The sequence below is a fragment of the Sus scrofa genome, chromosome 10 (assembly GCF_054392235.1).
Source record: "Sus scrofa isolate SSC_HxYL_T2T_F1_AM1 chromosome 10, Sscrofa_HxYL_maternal_Yorkshire_Landrace_v2.0, whole genome shotgun sequence".
NCBI lineage: Eukaryota > Metazoa > Chordata > Mammalia > Artiodactyla > Suidae > Sus > Sus scrofa.
The window spans coordinates 70,170,124-70,190,185 of record NC_139392.1 but is presented as its reverse complement, the minus strand read 5'-3'; the positions used below and the strand labels follow the sequence as shown (position 1 = coordinate 70,190,185).

Sequence of the window (20,062 nt, the reverse complement as noted above, 5' to 3'; positions counted from 1 at the left end):
CATATGCCTCAGGTGCAGCCCTAAAAAGAAAAGAAAAAACCAAAATTTAAAGGCCAATATACTTTTATGATTAAAAAACGTCATGGAACCCATCAACCTGGATCAGTCACTTTCATAGTTCAGATACAGTAGTCATACTTTGTTAACAGCATCGTGATATTAGTACGTGTGAAAATTTCTAACCAGTTAGTTTTTACTACAAGCGGTCCTCCCCAGTTTCTCCTAACAATAGAAAAACACTTCACAATGAGACCATTTCTTCTGGATGCGATCATGTTTTCTTAGTTTGTAATCAAAGTTCTAACAGTTAGGTCACTGGATGGACTTGGAGGCGGGTTCCTGTAAAGGAGCAGAACCCTCTGGAGCCTTCCTAGGACAGACCCCTCCCCGACCTCCTCTGCTTTAGCTCCTCTGGGAAGTACCTACATAATTAGTACTTCATGAGTATTTCCTGAGTTTTTTAGAGGCCAAATCCACCACCAAGTGAAAGGAATTAAGTACTTGATGATCGTGAGAACTACAGCCTTCCGACCTTTTGGCGCCTAAGGATTGACGCCATCAACCAGTCAGAGACCTGTGCCCAACCTGATCACAACCACGGGATACCCTTCCCGCACCTGACCGGTAAAAATGATTTGGGGAAACCCTGTAGGGAGTTTAGAGTTTTTGAACACCAGCCAGCTGTTCTTCATGCTTGGTACTGTTAAAAACCTTTCTTCAACTCTGATGTTTCAGCGTTGCTTTGCTTTCACAGTTGTGTTGCTCTCACACTGTTTCTGGATTCTAACCTGTGCTTACTCACCTTAGGCAAAGGCAGATTTCAGCCCCTTTACTGAGCTCCCAAGGCCCTCCTTAGAAGGAGGATGGAACAAAAACCAGGCCACGGAGTGGCTGCTATTCACGTGGGAGGTCTTGGTGCTTTTTGCCCTTTGTCCCCCCTGCTGACCCTTGCAGACTCCCCGCCCGGCCCTGCGCTGCTCTGTGAGGACCTGAGGCTGAGCTTTAAGTGGGGGGAACTGAAACGCCGCGGAACCAGACGCGAGGGAGCAGCGCGGCCGGGGGAAGGTGGGGCAACAGGACCGGCAGGCCTAGCTCCGCGACGACGGCGGCAGCGGCGTGGGAATGGAGCCCCTGCGGGTCCTGGAGCTGTACAGCGGCATTGGGGGCATGCACCAGGCGCTGAGAGGTGAGAGGGGGCCGGGGGCCTCTCTGTTTGCGCGACGGCGCGGGTCAGAGCTCGGGCTCCTGGGAGGGGCGGAGCGGCGAGACGCCAGGGGCGGAGACTGGGGGGGGGTAGGGAAGCTGGGAGGTTGGGGGGATGGGGGTGGTGTGCTTGGTTGTCTTGGAAACCATCAGGCGTGGCGACCCAGCTGGCCTCTTCGGGCGGAAACTGCTTTCCTCAGGCCGCGAGCCTTGTTCGTAGGGCGACTAGGGCACTTACCCAGACTCAGTCTGTGAGTCCTGATCCCCCAGGCGTGGCTGTGAAGTCAAACCGAGATGGCACTGACAGAGGGGGAGGGGCAAGCCCTCCCCCGCCCCCGATTCCGCGCATTGCCAGCCCCCAATTCTGAGTGTGACTGTCACCTAGAGGCGTGTAATCTTGGTCTTTTATCCTCGAAGAAGTCACAGCGGGGGAGGGGAGGTCGCTGGGCAGGGTTCTGCTAGTGAGGATGGGTGTTCAAAGTGATAACTGTCTTGTAAGGTAGAAGTTGGTGAACACTAAGTGGAACTGTAGGGGAAGCTTAGAGAAAAATCCTGGTCCATTCTGGTCATTGAGAAGAAACATCTTGGAGTTCTCGCTGTGGTGCAGTGGGTTAAGAACCCCACTCTAGCCTCTGAGGAGGTGCAGGTTGGAACCGGAAGGTGCTGTGGATTAAAAAAATCCCTGGCCCAGGAATTTTCTCTGCAGGGGTTGGGTGGGGCGGCCTTTAAAACAAAACAAGGAAAGAAAAGAAGAAAAGAAACCTCTTGTCTTGTTGTTTTGTCTGTATACTTTTAGGCGCCAGAAGTACTGAGTTCAAACTTAGTTGCAATGTGACCTTGGGCTAATTCCTTAGCACTTGTGAACCTGGTTGTTGGTTTTAACTTTGGAATGGATTAGCAATGAGATCCTGCTGTGTAGCCCTGGGAACTACGTCTACTCACTTATGATGGAGCATGATCATGTGAGAAAAAGAATGTATACATGTATGTGTGGCTGGGTCATCATGCTGTACAGTAGAAAAAATAGCGTATTGGGGAAATAAAAAAAATGTCTACATCAAAAAAAAATTGTGAACAATAGTTCTTCCCAGAGATGGATTATTATGAGGCTTAAATAAAAAGTGAGGAAAGTTTAATAATCCCTGATACATTGTAACCACTCAAAATATAAATTGTCACTATCTTCTGTACCTCCTCCATTTTGAGGTTTTTACATGGGGTGCTAAGTTGGTTTATTTTTGGTGATATTCACTCGAAAAAGGTTTATTGAGTTCTTCTTCTGTTCTTGCACTGTGCTGGGCGCTGGAGGTAGAGAATGATGAATAGACTTGGAATGTGCATGTTTATTCTTAAATTACTAAGACAACCACAAAACTGAAACTTCCCTGCTTCCTTTTTTAGTACCAAGGGTAACAAGAGAGTTATACTGTAAAAGACAGACAGTAGGTAGTGAGATGAGCACCTAAGTTTGTTTTGATTCTAGAAGAGATTAGTGATTATCAAACTTTTATTGCTTACCAATTATTTAATGGTATGTTCAGTTCTCATACCAAAACTTAACAGCAAGAAAACTAAGCAAAACTTTAGTACTGTTTGCTCTCTTAATTTTCTAAGGTTGTATAATGTCAACATTTTACCTCATATCTTGAAACCCCTTAAGGAATGTGATTTTAAAGTTCACTTAATACTTTATCATAAGCCACAATTCAATAACTCCTTAAGTGTTGAACATTAGATTTCCCCTCCATTCTTTTATTTTATTTTATTTTTTTTTTGCATTTTCTAGGGCTGCTCCTGTGGCATATGGAGGTTCCCAGGCTAGGGGTCTAATTGGAGCTGTAGCTGCCAGCCTACGCCAGAGCCACAGCAACGCTGTGCTGTAGGTTGCAATGAGCTGCTTCTGCAACCTACACCACAGCTCACAGCAATGCTGGATCCTTAACCCACTGAGCAAGGCCAGGGATCGAATCTGCAACCTCATGGTTCCTAGTAGGATTTGTTAACCACTGAGTCACCATGGGAACTCCCCTCTCCATTTTTTATAGCCCATATGAATGTGCTACAGTTAATTCTTGGGCATAAATCTGGATTTTTCTCTTTAGCATGTTTTCTAGAAGTTGAGTTAATACAAGACTGACTATGTGCTGGTTACCAAGTCAAAAATTATGAGAACTTTTCAAGACTTAAAGGTTTCTGAGTGCCTCCTTCTACTACCTATCCTTTGACTTGAATTTATCTATTTTTAACCTTTGTAAATTTGATGGGGAAGCTGTATAATTTTAATTTGCATTTTGGGGGAAGGGTTAATAAAGCAAATATTTTCCTTCTGACCAGCCAATGCAACCTGAATTTATACACTTATTTCTATTACTATGACTGTCATCCGGAATCTAAGCCATATCTTTTCCTACTTAAATTATTAAAATAATTTCCCTGCTGCTCCCCTGCTTTCTTGCACTCTGCTTTCCTACCCCATCCTCTGTCCACATAGGAACAGTGTGATCTCTCACAAAGAAAACTGGATCATGTCACTCCCCAGCTTCACGGGCATCCCTTTGAGGTTAGAATCACAGCCTCCTCTTCCTAGTGGGGCCTGTGAGATCTGGCTTCTGTCCCTCTCCAACTTCATCTGTTCTCCCCCCCCCTGCCAGCTTCTCTTTCCAGGCTCAGGGATCTTTCTCTGTGCTCCTCAAACCCTCAGAGTTCTTGCTGTGTTCTGGCCTTTGCTCTTGCTGGTCTCCACCCAGAGTGCTCTAACTCCAGACTTTCTGCTGCAGCTGCATTTCATCTTTCATGGCTTAGTTCATATGTGGCCTCTTCAGAGTAGTCCTCCTGCTGCCTCTTTACCTTGATGCTCTCTCCTCTTTTGGTCTGAGGTCTGCATCTTAGGGTTGTTGCCTCATAATCACCACTCATGTTTGTTTTCCAACATTTGTTTATTTGATGTAACAAAATTTAAAATTTTTCTGTAATAAAATCCATTGCTCTTTTCCATGGGGTTTTTATACTGTATTAGAAACTAATAACAATGGTTGTTTAACCACAACAATTATTAAGGACCTTTGACATGTCAGGCTCTGTTTTAAGTATGTAGTAATCTTGTTAGTGGTAGAGCCTAGATTGTAACCTAAATCTCCTACCTGACCTTTTAACCATGCTGTGCCGCCGTTTTTTTGGTTAATTCCAGTAATTGACTCTATCTTAAAGAATAGTAAGAAGCAGCCAACTGGAATAATAGTAACTTTAATTTTTTTTTTTTTTTTTTTTTGCTTTTTAGGGCTGCACGTGCATCATATGGAGGTTCCCAGGCTAGGTATTGAATCAGAGCTGCAGCTGCTGGCCTACACCACAGCCATAGCAATGCCGGATCCTTATCCCATTGATCAAGGCCAGGGATTGAACCTGAATCCTCATGGATACTAATTGGGTTCGTTTCCACTGAGGTGAAACAGGAACTCCTTGACTTTAAATTCTGACAAATTTGTAGATGAAGTTTTTTTAAATTTTTTTTGCTTTTTAGGGCCACACCCGCAGCATGTGGAGATTCCCAGGCTAGGGGTCTAATCAGAGCTACAGCTGCCAGCCTGTGCCACAGCCACAGCCATGCCAGATCCGAGCCGCATCTGAGACCTACACCACAGCTCATGGCAATGCCAGATCTATAACCCACTGAGTGATGCCAAGGATCGAACCCGCAACCTCATGGTTCCTAGTTGGATTTGTTTCTGCTTCGCCAAGATGGGAACTCCTGTAGATGAGATTTATGCCGGATTTTTTTTTTTTTAGTTGTGGTAAAATACACATAAAATGCCATTTTAACCATTTTTACATGTGCATTTTTTTACATGTGCAATTCAGTTGCATTAATTACTACGTTCACAATGTTGTGTGCAGCCATCATGACTGTCTATTTCCAGAACGTTTTCATCATCCCAAATAGAATCTGTGCTATTACATGACAACTCCCATCTTGTTTCCCCCACCCCCTAGAAACCACTTTCTACTTTGTCTCTACGAGTTACTTTGTATAAGTGCAGTTATACAGTATTTGTCCTTTTGTGTCTGGCTTATTTCATTTAGTATAATGTTTTCAAGATTCATCCATGTTGTAGCATGTGTTAGTACTTCATTCCTCTTTTAGGGATGTGTAATGTTCATTATATGCATATACCGTATTGTGTTTATCCATTCATCTTTTGATGGACACATGGACTGCTCCACCTGTTAGCTATTGTGAGGAATACTGCTCTGAACATTGTTATGTAGTTATCTGAGTCCATGTCTTTAGTTCTTTTGAACATACATCAAGGAGTGGAATTGCTGGATCCATGTGGTAATTCTGCTTTTTAACTTTTTGAGGAACCACTAAACTGTTTTCTATAGTGGATACATTATTTTATATTCCCAAGAGCAGTGTATGAAGAAGTTCTTTATTTCCACATCCTTGACTTGTTATTCCACCTCTTTTTTTGATAGTAGTCACTCTTATGGGTGTGAAAAAGGATCCTGTTGTGGGTTTGATTTACATTTTCCCTAATAACTAAAGAAGTTGAACATTTTTCCTTGTGGTTATTGGCCATTTGTATACCTTCCTTGGAGAAATGTCTAAGTCCTTTGCTCATTTTGGAATTGGGTCTTTTTCATTCTGTTGTATGAGTTCTGTGTATGCTCTGGATAGTCATCTTTTATGAGATATATGATTTGCAAATATTTTTTATCACATAGATGAATTTTAGTAGTTGTAAAAGGTATATTTAATTTCTTTGGCAGTGTGAAGGATTTGCCCCCCAAACCCAATGGACATTTTAATATTTCATTCAACATTTTTCATCCTTAGCTGCATATGCAATATGCTTTTGTATCTGCATGTCCATATAGTAACATAGTCCACATCCTATGGTATTTTTCTTTGTTCCTCTACAGCCTCTAACACAGAACTATGCTTGTGACATGTTCTTTGAAGATGATTGTTGAGTTTATTATTGATTTGGTAATCACTCTGCCATCATGTTGCTAAAACCATAGTTTGCTTAGCCCAAATTTGTGTGTGATACAAAATTCCTAGTTGCAAACCACAGAATCCATTCTCTAGTGAAGATAAGTCAGAAAAAATTATTAGAGGATACTGGGAGGCTCATAGAATTTATAGGACACCCAACAAACAGGTTGGGTGAACAGGAGCACAGCTCAGATGACCTTCTGGGCGCTGCCCCCCACCCCCACGGATCTTCATACTCATATCACAGCTATCACTGGTCATTCTGGGGACTGGATGCAAGAAGTGCCATCACAGTTTTGCCCTGAAAGATGGAGCTTTACCACCTCTCTCACCAAAAAGATGGATTTTCTCACTTGCTTCCTCACATTGCTATGTCTGAATTGAAGTCGTCCGCAGGTGCACTTGGTAGGTGGACATTAGATCCTGTTGCCAGACTAAGGAAGCAGGGAGAGTGAGTTCTGGCTTCTGTTTGGGAAGAAAGGACTCAGTGTGGCAAAAATTTGAAAGACAGGAATCATAGGCAAAGATTCTAGATGTCCACAAGCATGGCAGATGTCCTTACATTCTTTTAACACATAGGTGCCCCTGTACAAAAACCACTTATTACCACTTTGATAGTATTTATGCCTGCATAGTCTATAAAGTTTTGGCTAATGAGGATCTTCCAAGTGAAAACATCTTCAGAAAATAGTGGAAGAAGTATTTTCATGAGCTCATATAGCAGTGGAGCATGTAAGAGCACCTGCAAATATAAGTGGTTAGTGAATAAGAATCTTTTTATGACCAAGCCCAGGGCATGTGGAAGTTTCCGGGTCAGGGGTCAGACCCACACCACAGCAGCAACCTGATCTGCTGCAATGACAATGCCAGATCCATGACAATGCCAGATCTTAACCTGCTGCACTGTGAGGGAACTTCCCCACAGTTATTCTTATATGACTTATAATCAGATTTAAAGAAAAGCAAGGCAAAAATATGTCACACTTGAAAATGTGTATTGTTTATTGTCTAGTATCTGTGGAAGTTACTAGATTTGTTTTCTTCTGACCTTGAAATACAAATAAGAAGTATATATGTGGGATGAGTTTTGTATATTCAAAAGGAGAAAGCAGTTTTCCATTGGATCACAGAATTACCTGTTTTTTATGGAATGGAAAATGAATGCATACTTCACTGCAGAGTATTTATTACTATATTGCACAAATCGAATCACTTCTCCCGTGTTGCTGAATAGATGGACAATTTAATTTGTGTTGAGACCTATCTCTTGGGGTTTTTTTAGGTAGCTCAATAAATAGCATCCCTCTTCCTAATTCTGAACAAAATGAGAAGTAAAATGGAAAAGTAAGGCAAATAAGAAATCGAAAATCAGTCTGATTTTTATTACTCAAAGGCTGAGTTGGAGCACGTAGCTTAGGGAGAAGCCCATGTGGGTCAGTAATGTTCGTTTAGAGAAGCAGGCAGCCCACCTTCCAGGCACAGCTGGAGAAGCAAGCAGAATGCACGTTCCCTGTGCAAACATAGCTGGGCAGTGCATTCCCCACAGGAGGGCTGTTGGAGCTAAGCAAGCATAGCCGCTGTATTCTTCCCACATTAGCCAATTGGAGAAGTCACTCCTCCTCCCACTGAAGGAGAGCAAAGGGATAGGATAGGGGAGGAGTTCAGATGAATAGAAACCGCTCTCACTTGGAAGAACAGCAGTGCGTGCCTCACATTTTACCTCACCTTTGTCAACTGCCTTAGGACTCCTTCAGATTTTTTTTTTTAATTTTGCTTTTATTTTGCAAATTCTATCATTTAAAAAAAATATTTGAGGAGTTCCTGTTGTGGCTCAGTGGTAACCCCACTGGTATCTGTGAGGACAAGGGTTTGATCCCTGGCCCTGCTCAGTGAGTTAAGGATCCGGTGTTGCCCTGAGCTGTGGTATAGGTTGCACAGGCAACTTAGATCCTGAGTTGCTGTGGCTGTGGTGTAGGCTGGCAGTTACAGCTCTGATTTGATCCCCAGCCTGGGAACTTCCATATGCTGTGGGTGTGGCCCTAAAAAGAAAAAAAAAGTTGATACTTACACTCTTTTTGGTAGTCATATGGTAGTGTCAGTTAATTTGACAAAGGATGCTTTGTTTTTACAGCAGCTTGGTCTCAAATCATTATGTTATTTGGCTCGATGGAAAGGTAATGTGGACAGTGACTATGCAGGACAGCTCAGGGAGAGGTCCATTTGTCTTCTAGTTAAGAGCACTGTTCTGTTGTCAGAAGGCCTTGCTACCTCCTAGCTACATGACCTTGGGGAAAAAAATGGAACTTTCTATGCCTCAATGTCCTCTTCTATAAAAGAGGACAATAATAGCACCTACCTCAGAGGGGAATTGTGAAGATTATGAATTAACAAAAACAAAGCATTAAATAGGGCTTGGAGCGTAGTAAGTGCCCAGGAAGTAATAGGCAACTATTATTAAAGATCTTAGCATTGTAGAAAGTTATTATATATTGTTAAAAATGGCCTTTCGAAGAAACTGATTATTAAATATTTGAGGTGTCAAAGAGCTTTCAGACTAAATTTGAATTACTCAGGGATAAATTAGTGAAGGAAAGAATTATAGATACAAAAGATGATATAGAATGAAAATGAAGAGATAAAAGATGGACATTTAGGTTGCTTCCATGTCTTGACTATTGTATATAGTGCTGCAGAGAACATTGGAGTACATGTAAGTTTTCAAATCATGGTTTTCTCTGGATTGATACCCAGGAGTGGGGCTGCTAGATCGTATGGTAGTTCTATTTTCAGTTTTTTGAGGAACCTCCACTCTGTTTTCCATAGTGGTTTCACCAGTTTACATTCCCACAATCAGTGTAATAGGATTCCCTTTTCTCTGCACCCTCTGCAGCATTTATTGCAACCTAAACATCCATTGAGAGGAATGGCTAAAGAAGATGTGGTACCTATATATGATGGTACAATGGGATATTACTCAGCCATAAAAAAGAATGAAATCATGCCATTTGCAGCAACATGGATGGACCTAGAAATTATCATACTAAGTGAAGTTAGGCAATGAGAGATAAGCATCGTGTGATTCATATGATATCACATATTTGGAATCTAAAAGATACAAATGAGCTTATTTGGCAGAACAGAAACAGACTCACAGACGTTGAAAAACTTATGGTTGCAGGAAGGGATGGACTGGGGGTTGGGATGGAAATGTTCTATAGTTAGGTTATGATGATGGTTGTACAACTATAAGTATAATAAAATTCATTTAAAAACAAAAAACAAAAACAGAGGTAAAGAGAAAGGTATCAAAGAGAGGAGCATATTCTATTTTGTCCTCTTGATTCCCTGGAAGGCTTACTTACCTTCTATACCAGGGAATAGATTTCCAAGCCTGAATCTTGCGTCTGCATTTTCCTGGCCTCCTTTGTAGTGTTTTCTGAACTACTCCATATGTTTCTCTGAGTGATAAAATTAATGCCATTATTTATGAATAAGACAGATCTGCCACATACTGGCTGTATAAATATTGGAAAATTATTCAACTTTTGAGTCTAGGTACCTTGTCGGTGAGATGGACATAATAATACCTTCTATTGCGTATTGTGAGTGTAACATGAAACAGTTGACATATGAAAAAAAAATACAGATTCTTGGTAAATCTTAGTCACTCTTATTTTCCTCACATTGATTTGTAATGAGCTTTCTCTTAGTTATCTTGGGTTCTCTTGTTGATACAACTGGGATAATAGTACTCATCTTATAGGCTTGTTAGGAAAGTTTCATGAAACAATGTATAATAGAGCTAGTATAGTTCTTGGTATATGGTATTTAGGTAATACTGTTGATGTTACTTAGGAAATTGAATATTTTCATATGCTTGTTATTTGCATTAATTTTTCAGCTTGTTTATGTTGCCATTGGTATGTTCCTTTTTAAAAAAAAATAATTAGTGTTTGCTGTTCAGTTTTTGTTATGGTATTTTTACCAAGCAGGATTTGGAGGATGATCAGGAGTTTTCCAGATGGTAAAGAGGGAAAAGGGTATGCCAGACAGAAGGAGCATTCTGTACAGACACATAGGCATGAGAGGCCAAAGTCTTTGTGGATACATACGCCTGTTAAGGTGTTATTGCAGTGTAAGTGCTACGGGAAAGTAGAAGGTGTTTATAAGATGCCAAATCATAAAATGCCATGTTATAACCTGATAAGGTGCTTGGATTTTTATATCCTAGGTCTGTTTAGTGAAGGAAGGTTAATGAACCTATTGGAGTTATGTAATAGAAGTTTTACCCTATGACCAGAGGAGGGCTGGAGAGATTAGAGGCAAGTGGTCAGTTAGGAGATTATTGCTGAGGTGATGAGTTTGAGCAAAGCCAGCAAACGGAGCATAAGATTTTTTTACCCACAAGATATAAGGATCTAAAAATCGGCAGAACCTGGTCATTATGTGCAGGTTAGCTACCCAGATTTCTGACTTGGACAACTTAACAGATGGTATAGTCAAGGTTGGGGAGAAATACTAAGTTCCATTTTAGAGTTACAGAGTTTGCGTTTCCATGGGATCCATGGAAACTGCGTTTTGGGCCGAGGGGGAGAGAGGACAGGGGACAGAGATTGACTTCTCAGTGTATGTTGGGTGTGCAGAGGAGAAAATCAACAAGATGGAACACTGAGGAATGATGCTAACTTGTGGCAAGTAGATAAATAGTATTCAAGGAGGGAAAGAGAGCAGGAGAAATTAGAGAGCAAGAAAGTAAGTCTGAATCATGAAGCTCCCTCTCTCTCATTATTATTTTTTCTGATGATCGAAGTCAGCATTTCCCAAGTTGGTTCATGGATAGTGTTTTGAAAGATGTTAATAGCTGTTGTGCAGGAGACAGAACACTTGTATATATGTGTGTGTTGGAGAGTGGCCAAATAAGTAGATTCATGAAAGTTTTTGAATATAGTGAAATTTGAATAAATAATGGGGATTTTTTTTTCTGTACTACATGATAAAGCATTTGAAATTTTTGAGATTTTCTTAAAATGATTGCTATTAAGAATAAGTTGGTTTTACAGAGTCCCCGTCATGGCTCAGTGGAAACAAATCTGACTAGCAACCATGAGGACGCAGGTTCGATCCCTGGCTTTGCTCAGTGGGTTAAGGATCCAGCATTGCCATGAGCTGTGGTGTAGGTCGCAGACTTGGCTCGGATCCCTCAGTTGCTGTGGCTGTGGCGGAGGCAGGTGGCTACAGCTCTGATTCGACCTCTAGCGTGGGAATCTCCATATGCTGTGGCTGTGGCCCTAAAAATACAAAAAGACACAGACACAGAAAAAAAAGAATAAGTTGGCTTTAACTCAGTGTGGAATTGTAAGCAAATGTTAATAATGAGTTATGGTGAAAATAGTGAAGTTCAAGTGTTTTATTTTTTATTCTTTTATTCCTGTCAAGAAATGATACCTCTTTGTATGCAAAATTGAAGAGGTTGACATATGAGAGCAAATCTGTAAGTGACTACAGAATGACTATCATCATAAAAGTTCATGAGATTAACATGACATGTGGAATTGGTTATTTGTTGCTATCCAGAGCCTTCTTAGGATTTCTGTTGGTTTTTTGCTTTGCCTTTGGAAAATTATCAGGAATATTTCTACAAAGTGCTCTTAAGTGGGTTAGGGATCTGGCATTATCCCAGCTGTAGCGCAGGCCACAACTGTGACGCAGATGTGATCCCTGGCCTGGGACCTTCCACATGCCATGGGCATGGCCAAAAAATAAAAAGTGCTCTTTAGAAATAGTGCCAGACACTTCGGAGCAAGATGGTGGAGGAGTAAGAGGTCAGGTGCACCTTCTCCCACAAACACATCAAAAAAACACATCTACAGGAAGAACGACTAGCACAGAACATCAACTGAACGCTGGCAGGAGGACTTAAACCTCCAGAAAGGGCAAGAAACTCTTGACATAACTGGGTAGAACACAAAAAAAGAGAAAAAAGGAATCGGGATGGGACTAGCATTCCCGAGAGGGAGCTGTGAAGGAGAAAAGGAACCCACATCCTGGGAAACCACCTAACTGACGGAAAGATCAGCTGAGCCTGAGGACCCTCAAAGTCACTGAGAAAAGTGCAGCAGCTGGACTGAGAACAGCAAAGCAGCGTGAGAGCCGCAGAGATCATTTGAACCACCCACCCGGATACCACAGCCTGGGATGCTTGGGCGGGGCTGGGTGCTGAGACTCAGGCTCCGGAGGTCATTCCTGGGGAGAGAATGGGGCTGGGCTGTGTGGGGACAGCCTGAGGGGCTAAGGAGCAGTGCGCCATTGGTGGGAGAGCGGTATGCCGTGGGCTGGGGAGTGGAACACCGGCAGAGAGAACCTGGGCAAAGGTCCCGCCTGCAGGAGGGGCAAGGCGCCATTGTTGGGGAGGGGAGAGAAGGAGGGGTGGGCCGCCATAGCAAACTCCCTGCACAGGAGCTGCACATGCCCGTATGGGCTCTCAGAGGGTGGGGTGGCTCTGGCACAGGCTACAGGCGGCAAGAAACCTCTGGCTCCTTTAGGGGAGACTGAGCGCTTCTTGTGCAGGCTACTGGTAGCCAGGCATCTCTTGTGTGGGCTAAGGGCATTGGGGGCTAAGTGCGATGTGGTACCTCTTGAATGATCTACAGGTGGCAGGGACAGACTGCAGCAGTCGTTTTGGAGGCCAGAGGGAGGCGTGGCGTGCCATCACTGGGGTCCTGTGAGTGGGTTCCACCTGCCACCCCAGTTACCTGAGGGGTTGGCAAAAAAGAAAAAAAGAGGGCACTGCAAGCAAGCACCATACACTGTTGCTCTCACTCCCCTGGGAACACACCCGCCCTGGCAGCACCCAGATGCTTGATCACTGTCCTTTCCCAAGACCCTACATCTAGGAGTAGCTGGTGCAGCACCTCCTGTGTGGGCTAAGTGGGACAGGGTGCTTCTTGTGTGTTCTGCAGGTGGTGGGGGCAAACCACCACAGTTATCTCTGACTCCAGAGGTGGGCGTGGCCCACTGCCCCTGAGGATACTTGAACAAAAATCATTTGCAGCCCCAACCACCTCAGAGGATACCACAGAGAAGGACATTGTGACACAGCACCATCTGTTGTTGCTCTGGCTCCCCTGGGAGCACACCTGCCCTGCTGCTGCCACTACCAAACACTCTGGGCAGTGCCCAGATGCTTGATCACTGTCTCTTCCCAGAAACTTGCAACTAGGAGCAGTTTGTGCAGCAACTCCCATGGGGGCTAAGCAGGACAAGGTGCTTCTTGCATGGTCTACAGGAGGTGGGGGCAAACCACCACAGTATCTCTGGCTCCAGAGGTGGATGTGGCGTGCCACCACTTGGGGTCCATGAACAGACACCACTTGCAGCCCCATTCACCTCCAGCGCACCATGACCAAACACCACCTGTTGGTGCTCTCGCACCCCTGGGAACACACCTGCCCTGCTGCTGCTGCCACTGCCATACGATCCAGGCAGTACCCACATGCCAGATCTCTGTCACTTCCCAGAATCCTGCAACTAGGAGCAGCCTGTACAGCACCTCCTATGTGGGCTAAGTGAGACGGGTGGCTTCATGCATGGTCTACAGGTGGCAGGGGCAAACCACTGCAGTTGTTACTGACTCCAGAGATGGTTATGGCCCACTACCACTAGGGATCCCTGAATAGGTACCACCTGTGGTTCCAGTCACCTCAGAGGAGGGCATTGCAATTGAACACAAGCTGCTGTTGCTCTCACTCCCCTGGGAAGTCACGCACCCTGCTGCTGCTACTGCCAAATGCTCTGGTCACCTTGTAGATGTGCCTAGAGCTCATTACCACTTCCCAGGACCCTGCAACTAGGAGTAGCCTGTGCCACCTTCCTGCAGGTCCTTGCTGCCGTTGAGAGCCCACTGACCAGGCCCTGACTGCTGGCCCTACCTATTGCTTCCTTCTCCCTGAAAACACAGTGAGCATCCTGGGAAAAACAGCCTGTTCACACCGAAGAAAGAGACAGCAAATATTCAAACTCCCACACCAAAAATAAATAGTAACCCCCCCAAAAGATACAAAGGGGTATTCTTGCATATAAGCAGCCTTATAAGACTACAGTTTGGCTTTCCCAAACTCACAGAAAAAGAAAAACACAAGCAAAATGAAGAAGCACAGAAATTATTCCCAGTTAAAGCAGCAGGAGAATTCACCTAAAGCAGTCAACAATAAAACAGACCCCTGCAGTCTGACAGACATTGAGTTCAAAAGGGAGATAATGAAAATACTGAAGGAATTAAGAGAGGATATGAACAGCAATGCAGATTCCTTTAGAAAGGAACTAGAGGAGTTCCCATCGTGGCGCAGTGGTTAACGAATCCAACTAGAAACTATGAGGTTGCGGTTTTGATCCCTGGCCTTGTTCAGTGGGTTAAGGATCTGGCATTGCTGTGAGCTGTGGTGAAGGTTGCAGACGCGGCTCGGATCCCGCGTTGCTGTGGCTCTGGTGTAGGCCGGTGACTATACCTCCGATTCAACCCCTAGCCTGGGAACCTCCATGTGCTGCAGGAAGTGGCCCTCAAAAAGGCAAAAAGACAAAAAAAAGAAGAAAAAGAAAAGAAAGGAACTAGAAAATATATGAAGGAGCCAAGAAAAACTAGAAAACTTATCTGCAGAGGTGCAAACTGAGCTAAAGGCAATGAAGAGCAGAACGAATAATGCAGAGGAATGAATTAGTGACATTCATTAGAATAAGAAGATAGAATAATGGAATCACCCATTTAGGACAGCAACAGAAAACCAAATGAAAAAACAGGAAAGTAATATGAGACCTATGGGATAATGTAAAGCAGGCCAATCTACTCAAAATAGGAATTCCAGAAGGAGAAGGCAAAGAAAAGGGGATTGAAAAATATATTTGAAGAAATTATGGCTGAAAACTTTCCAAATTTAAAGGATACTGATATCAAGATACAGGAAGCACAGAGGGCCCCAAACAAGTTGAACCCAAACAGGCCCACACCAAGACATAATAAAAATGGCAAAAATTAAAGAAAGGATTCTAAAGGCAGTAAGAGAAAAGCAAAGTGTTGATTATAAGGGAACCCCCATAAGGCTATCAGCTGATTTCTCTGCAGAAGCACTACAGGCCAGAAGGGAGTGGCAAGGTATATGTATTTAAAGTGCTGAAAGGAAAAAATTTGCAACCTAGAATACTCTATCCAGCAAGAATATCATTCAAAATAGGAGGTGGAAATAAAGAATTTCTCCAACAAACAAAAGCTAAAAGAGTATTGCAGTACTAAACCCATTCTAAAAGAAATACTGAAAGAGCTTCTCTTAAAAAAAAAAAAGAAAAAGAAAAAAGAATTAGGATGGAGGACACCACAATTGGAAAGCAATCACTTAAATAAGCCAGCATACTGACCTAAACATGAATATGTTAAAAAAAAATGACATCAAAATCATACAAAATGAGGAAGGAAAGTAAGAAAATATAGATTCTTTTTTAAATTTTAATGTTGTGTTTGAGCCCATATGACTATCAGGCTAAAGAAAGCAGATATAGGAACGGGTTAACATACTTAAAAAACAGGGCAACCACAAATCAAAACCGAACATTACATTCACAAAAACTGAAAAGTACTCAAGCATAAAATAAATGGAAACCAACCCTGAAAAGAAATGTAGAATCAACTGGAAAACAAGGTTTAAAATGGCAATAAATACATATCTATCAATAATCACCTTAAATGTCAATAGACTGACTACTCCTATCAAAAGACACAGAGTGGCAGATTGGATAAAAAAAGCAAAAACCTTCAATCTGCTGCCTACAAGAAACTCACCTTAGGGCAAAGGACACATATGGATTGAAAGTGAGGGGATGGGAAAAGATATTTCATGCCAATGGACAAGACAGGAAAGCAGGAATTGCAATACTCTTATCAGACAAAATGGACTTTAAAATGAAGGCCATAGAGAAAGACAAAGAAGGACACTATTTAATGATAAAAGGATCCATTCAAGAAGAGGATATTACAATCATCAATATATATTACCTTAATATAGGAGTACCCAGATACCTACAACAAATACTAACAGACATAAAAGGAGAAATTGAAGGGAATACAATCATAGCAGGAGACTTTAATACCGCATTCACATCAATGAACAGATCCTCTAGACAAAATCAGTAAGGCAACAGAGATCCTAAATGACACAATAGAAAAGTTAGACTTAATCGACATTTTCAGGACATTACATCCAAAAAAAATCAGAATATACATTCTTCTCAAGTGCACATGGAACATTCTCAAGAATTGATCACATACTGGGGCACAAAGCTAACCTGAACAAATTTAAGAATATAGAGATTATTTCAAGTATCTTCTCTGAGCACAATGGCATGAAACTAGAAATCAACCACAGGAAAAGAAATGAGAAACAACTGACTACATGGAGACTAAACAACATGCTACTAAAAAACCAATGGGTCAATGAGGAAATCAAGAAGGAAATTAAAAAATACCTCAAGACAAATGATAAGACACAACCACTCAAAATCTATGGGATGCTGCAAAAGCAGTGTTCAGAGGGAAGTTCATAGCAATATAGGCTTTCCTCAAAAAAGAAGAAAAATCTCAAATTGACAACACAACACCTGAATGAATTAGAAAAAGAACATATAAAACCTAAAGTCATTGGAAGGAAGGAAATCATAAAGATCAAAAAGGAAATCAATAAAATAGAGATTAAATAAGCAATAGAAAAAATAAAAAAACAAGAGTTGGTTCTTTGAAAAGGTAAATAAAATTGACAAACCTCTGGCCAAACTCACCAAGAAGAGGAGAGAAAAAACCCAAATAAAATAAGAAATGAAAAAGGAGAAATCACAACAGATACTGCAGAAATACAAAAAACCGTGAGAGAATACTATGAAAAACTATATGCCAACAAATTTGACAACCTAGAAGAAATGGACAACTTTCTAGAGACTTACACCCTGCCAAAACTGAATCAAGAAGAAATAGATCAACTGAACAGACCAATCACTAGAAATGAAATTGAATGTGTCATAAAAAACACTCCCTACAAATAAAAGTCCAGGACCAGATGGCTTCACAAGCAAATTCTACCAAACCTACAAAGAGGAACTTATACCCATCCTCCTTAAACTTTTTCAAAAGGTTGAAGAAGAAAGAACACTCCCAAAGACATTCTGTGACACCACCATCACCCTAATTCTAAAACCATACAAAGACACCACCAAACAAGAAAACTGTAGGCCAATATCTTTAATGAATATAGACACAAAAATTCTCAACAAAATTTTATCCAACCAAATCCAACAACATATAGAAAATATCACCCATCACAACCAGGTGAGATTCACATGGATGGTTCAACATATGCAAATCAATCAACATCATATACCACATTAAAAAAAGAAAAGTCAAAAACCACATGATCATCTCAATAGATGCAGAAAAAGCATTTGACAAAGTCCAGTATCCATTCATGATCAAATCTGTTACCAAAGTGGGTATAGAGGGAACACACCTTAATATAATAAAAGCCATTTATGACAAACCGACAGCAAATATAATACTTAATGGAGAAAAGCTGAAAGCCTTCCCACCAAAATCTGGAACAAGACAGGGATGGCCACTCTCACCACTGTTATTCAACATGGTACTGGAAGCCCTAGCCACAGCAGTCAGACAAACAAAAGAAATAAAAGGTACGCGTGTAGGAAGAGAAGAGGTAAAACTGTCACTATATTCAGATGACATGATACTATATATAGAAAACCCTAAGGACTCAACCCAAAAACTACTTGAACTGATCAACAAATTCAGCTAAGTAGCAGGATATAAGATTAACATTCATAAATCAGTGGCATATCTGTATACTAACAATGAAATATTAGAAAAGGAATATAAAAATACAATACCTTTTAAAATCACACCCCCCAAAAATCAAATACCTGGGAATACACCTGACCACGGAGGTGAAAGACTTATATGCTGAGAACTATAAAACTTTAATCAAGGAAATTAAAGATGTACAGAAATGAAAAGATGTTCCATACTCCTGGGTTGGAAAAATTAATATTGTATAAATGGCCATACTACCCAAAGCAATCTACAGATTCAGCACAATCCCTATCAAATTACCCATGACATTTTTCACAGTACTAAAACAAACAATCCAAAAATTTGTATGGAACCACAAAAGACCCAGGATAGCCAAAGCAATCCTGAGGAACAAAAACCAAGCAGGAGGCATAACTCTCCAGGCTTCAGGCAATATTACAAAGCCACAGTCATCAAGAGAGTGTGGTATTGGTACCAAAACAGACATACAGACCAATGGAACAAAATAGAGAACCCAGAAATAAACCCAAACACCCATGGTCAATAAATCTTTGACAAAGAAGGCAAGAACATAAAATGGGAAAAAGTCAAGTCTTTTCAGCAAGTATTGCTGGGAAACTTGGACAGCTGCATGTGAATCAATGAAACTAGAACACACCCTCACACCATGCACAAAAATAAACTCAAAATGGCTTAAAGACTTAAATATAAAACAAGATGCCATCAAACTCCTGGAAGAGGACATAGGGAAAACATTCTCTGAGATCAACCTGATAAATGTTTTCTCAGGACAGTCTCCCAAAGCAACAGAAATAAAAGCAAGAATAAACTAATGGGACGTAATCAAACTGACAAGCTTTTGCACAGCAAAGGAAACCAAAAAGAAAACAAAAAGACAACTTACAGAATGGGAGAAAACAGTTTCAAATGATGCAATGGACAAGGGCTTAATCTCTAGAATATACAAGCAGCTTATACAATTCAACAGCAAAAAAGCCAACAACCAAGTTGAAAAATGGGCAAAAGACCTGCATAGACATTTTTCCAAGGAAGATGTACAGTTGGCCAACAAGCACATGAAAAAATGCTCAACATCACTGATTATTAGAGAAATGCAAATCAAAACTACCACGAGATACCACCTACCACCAGTCAGAATGGCTATCATTAATATGTCCACAAATAACAAGTGCTGGAGCGGCTGTGGAGAAGAGGGAACACTCCTGCACTGTTGGTGGGAATGTAAGCTGGTACAACCACTATGGAGAATAGTATGGAGGTACCTTAGAAAACTATACATAGAACTACCATATGACCCAGAAATCCCACTCTTGGGCATGTATCTGGGCAAAACTTTACTTGAAAAAGACATATGCACCCCTGCATGTTCACTGCAGCTCTATTCACAATAGCCAAGACATGGAAACAACCCAGATGTCCATTGACAGATGATTGGATTCGGCAGATGTGGTATATATACACAATGGAATACTACTCAGCCATAAGAAAGAACAAAATAATGCCATTTGCAGCAACATGGATGGAACTAGAGACTCTCATACTGAGTGAAGTGGGTCAGAAAGGGAAAGACAAGTATATGATAATCACTTATATCTGGTATATAATTTACAGCACAAATGAACCTTTCCACAGAGGGGAAAATCATGGACTTGGAGAATAGACTTGTGGTTGTCAAGGGGGCGAGGGAGGGAGTGGGATGGATTGGGAGCTTGGGGTTAATAGATGCAGACTATTGCCTTTGGAATGGATTAGCAATGAGATCCTGTTTGTGGCACTGGGAACTATGTCTAGTCACTTATGATGGAGCATGATAATGTCAGAAAAAAGAATGTATACGTGTATGTGTAACTGAGTCACCGTGCTGTACAGTGGAAAATTGACAGAACACTATAAACCAGCTATAACGGAAAAAAAAATCATTATATAAAAATTAAAAAAAGAAATATTGCCAATCAGTCTTCATCCTGCCTGAAAGCAAAATA

The 20,062-nt window shown here is 41.6% G+C and overlaps 1 protein-coding gene and 1 long non-coding RNA gene across 6 annotated transcripts in view; both read left to right on the top strand.

Moving 5' to 3' along the window:
- The first annotated feature begins 1,084 nt into the window (after positions 1–1,084).
- Positions 1,085–20,062, top strand: part of TRDMT1 (tRNA aspartic acid methyltransferase 1) — a 57,381-nt gene continuing 38,403 nt past the window's right edge. For all 5 annotated transcript variants that reach the window (XR_014817024.1, XR_014817023.1, XM_084978706.1 and 2 more), the window contains 1 exon segment: positions 1,085–1,186. Coding sequence is in view for 1 of the 5 variants with exons in the window: in NM_001162885.2 (NP_001156357.2) it covers positions 1,123–1,186 (64 nt within the window). In the remaining 4 variants the exon portion in view is untranslated.
- Positions 9,396–14,334, top strand: LOC146399499 (uncharacterized). Its single transcript, XR_014817866.1, has 2 exons — positions 9,396–11,249; positions 11,534–14,334. It is a non-coding gene; the product is annotated as an uncharacterized LOC146399499 (long non-coding RNA).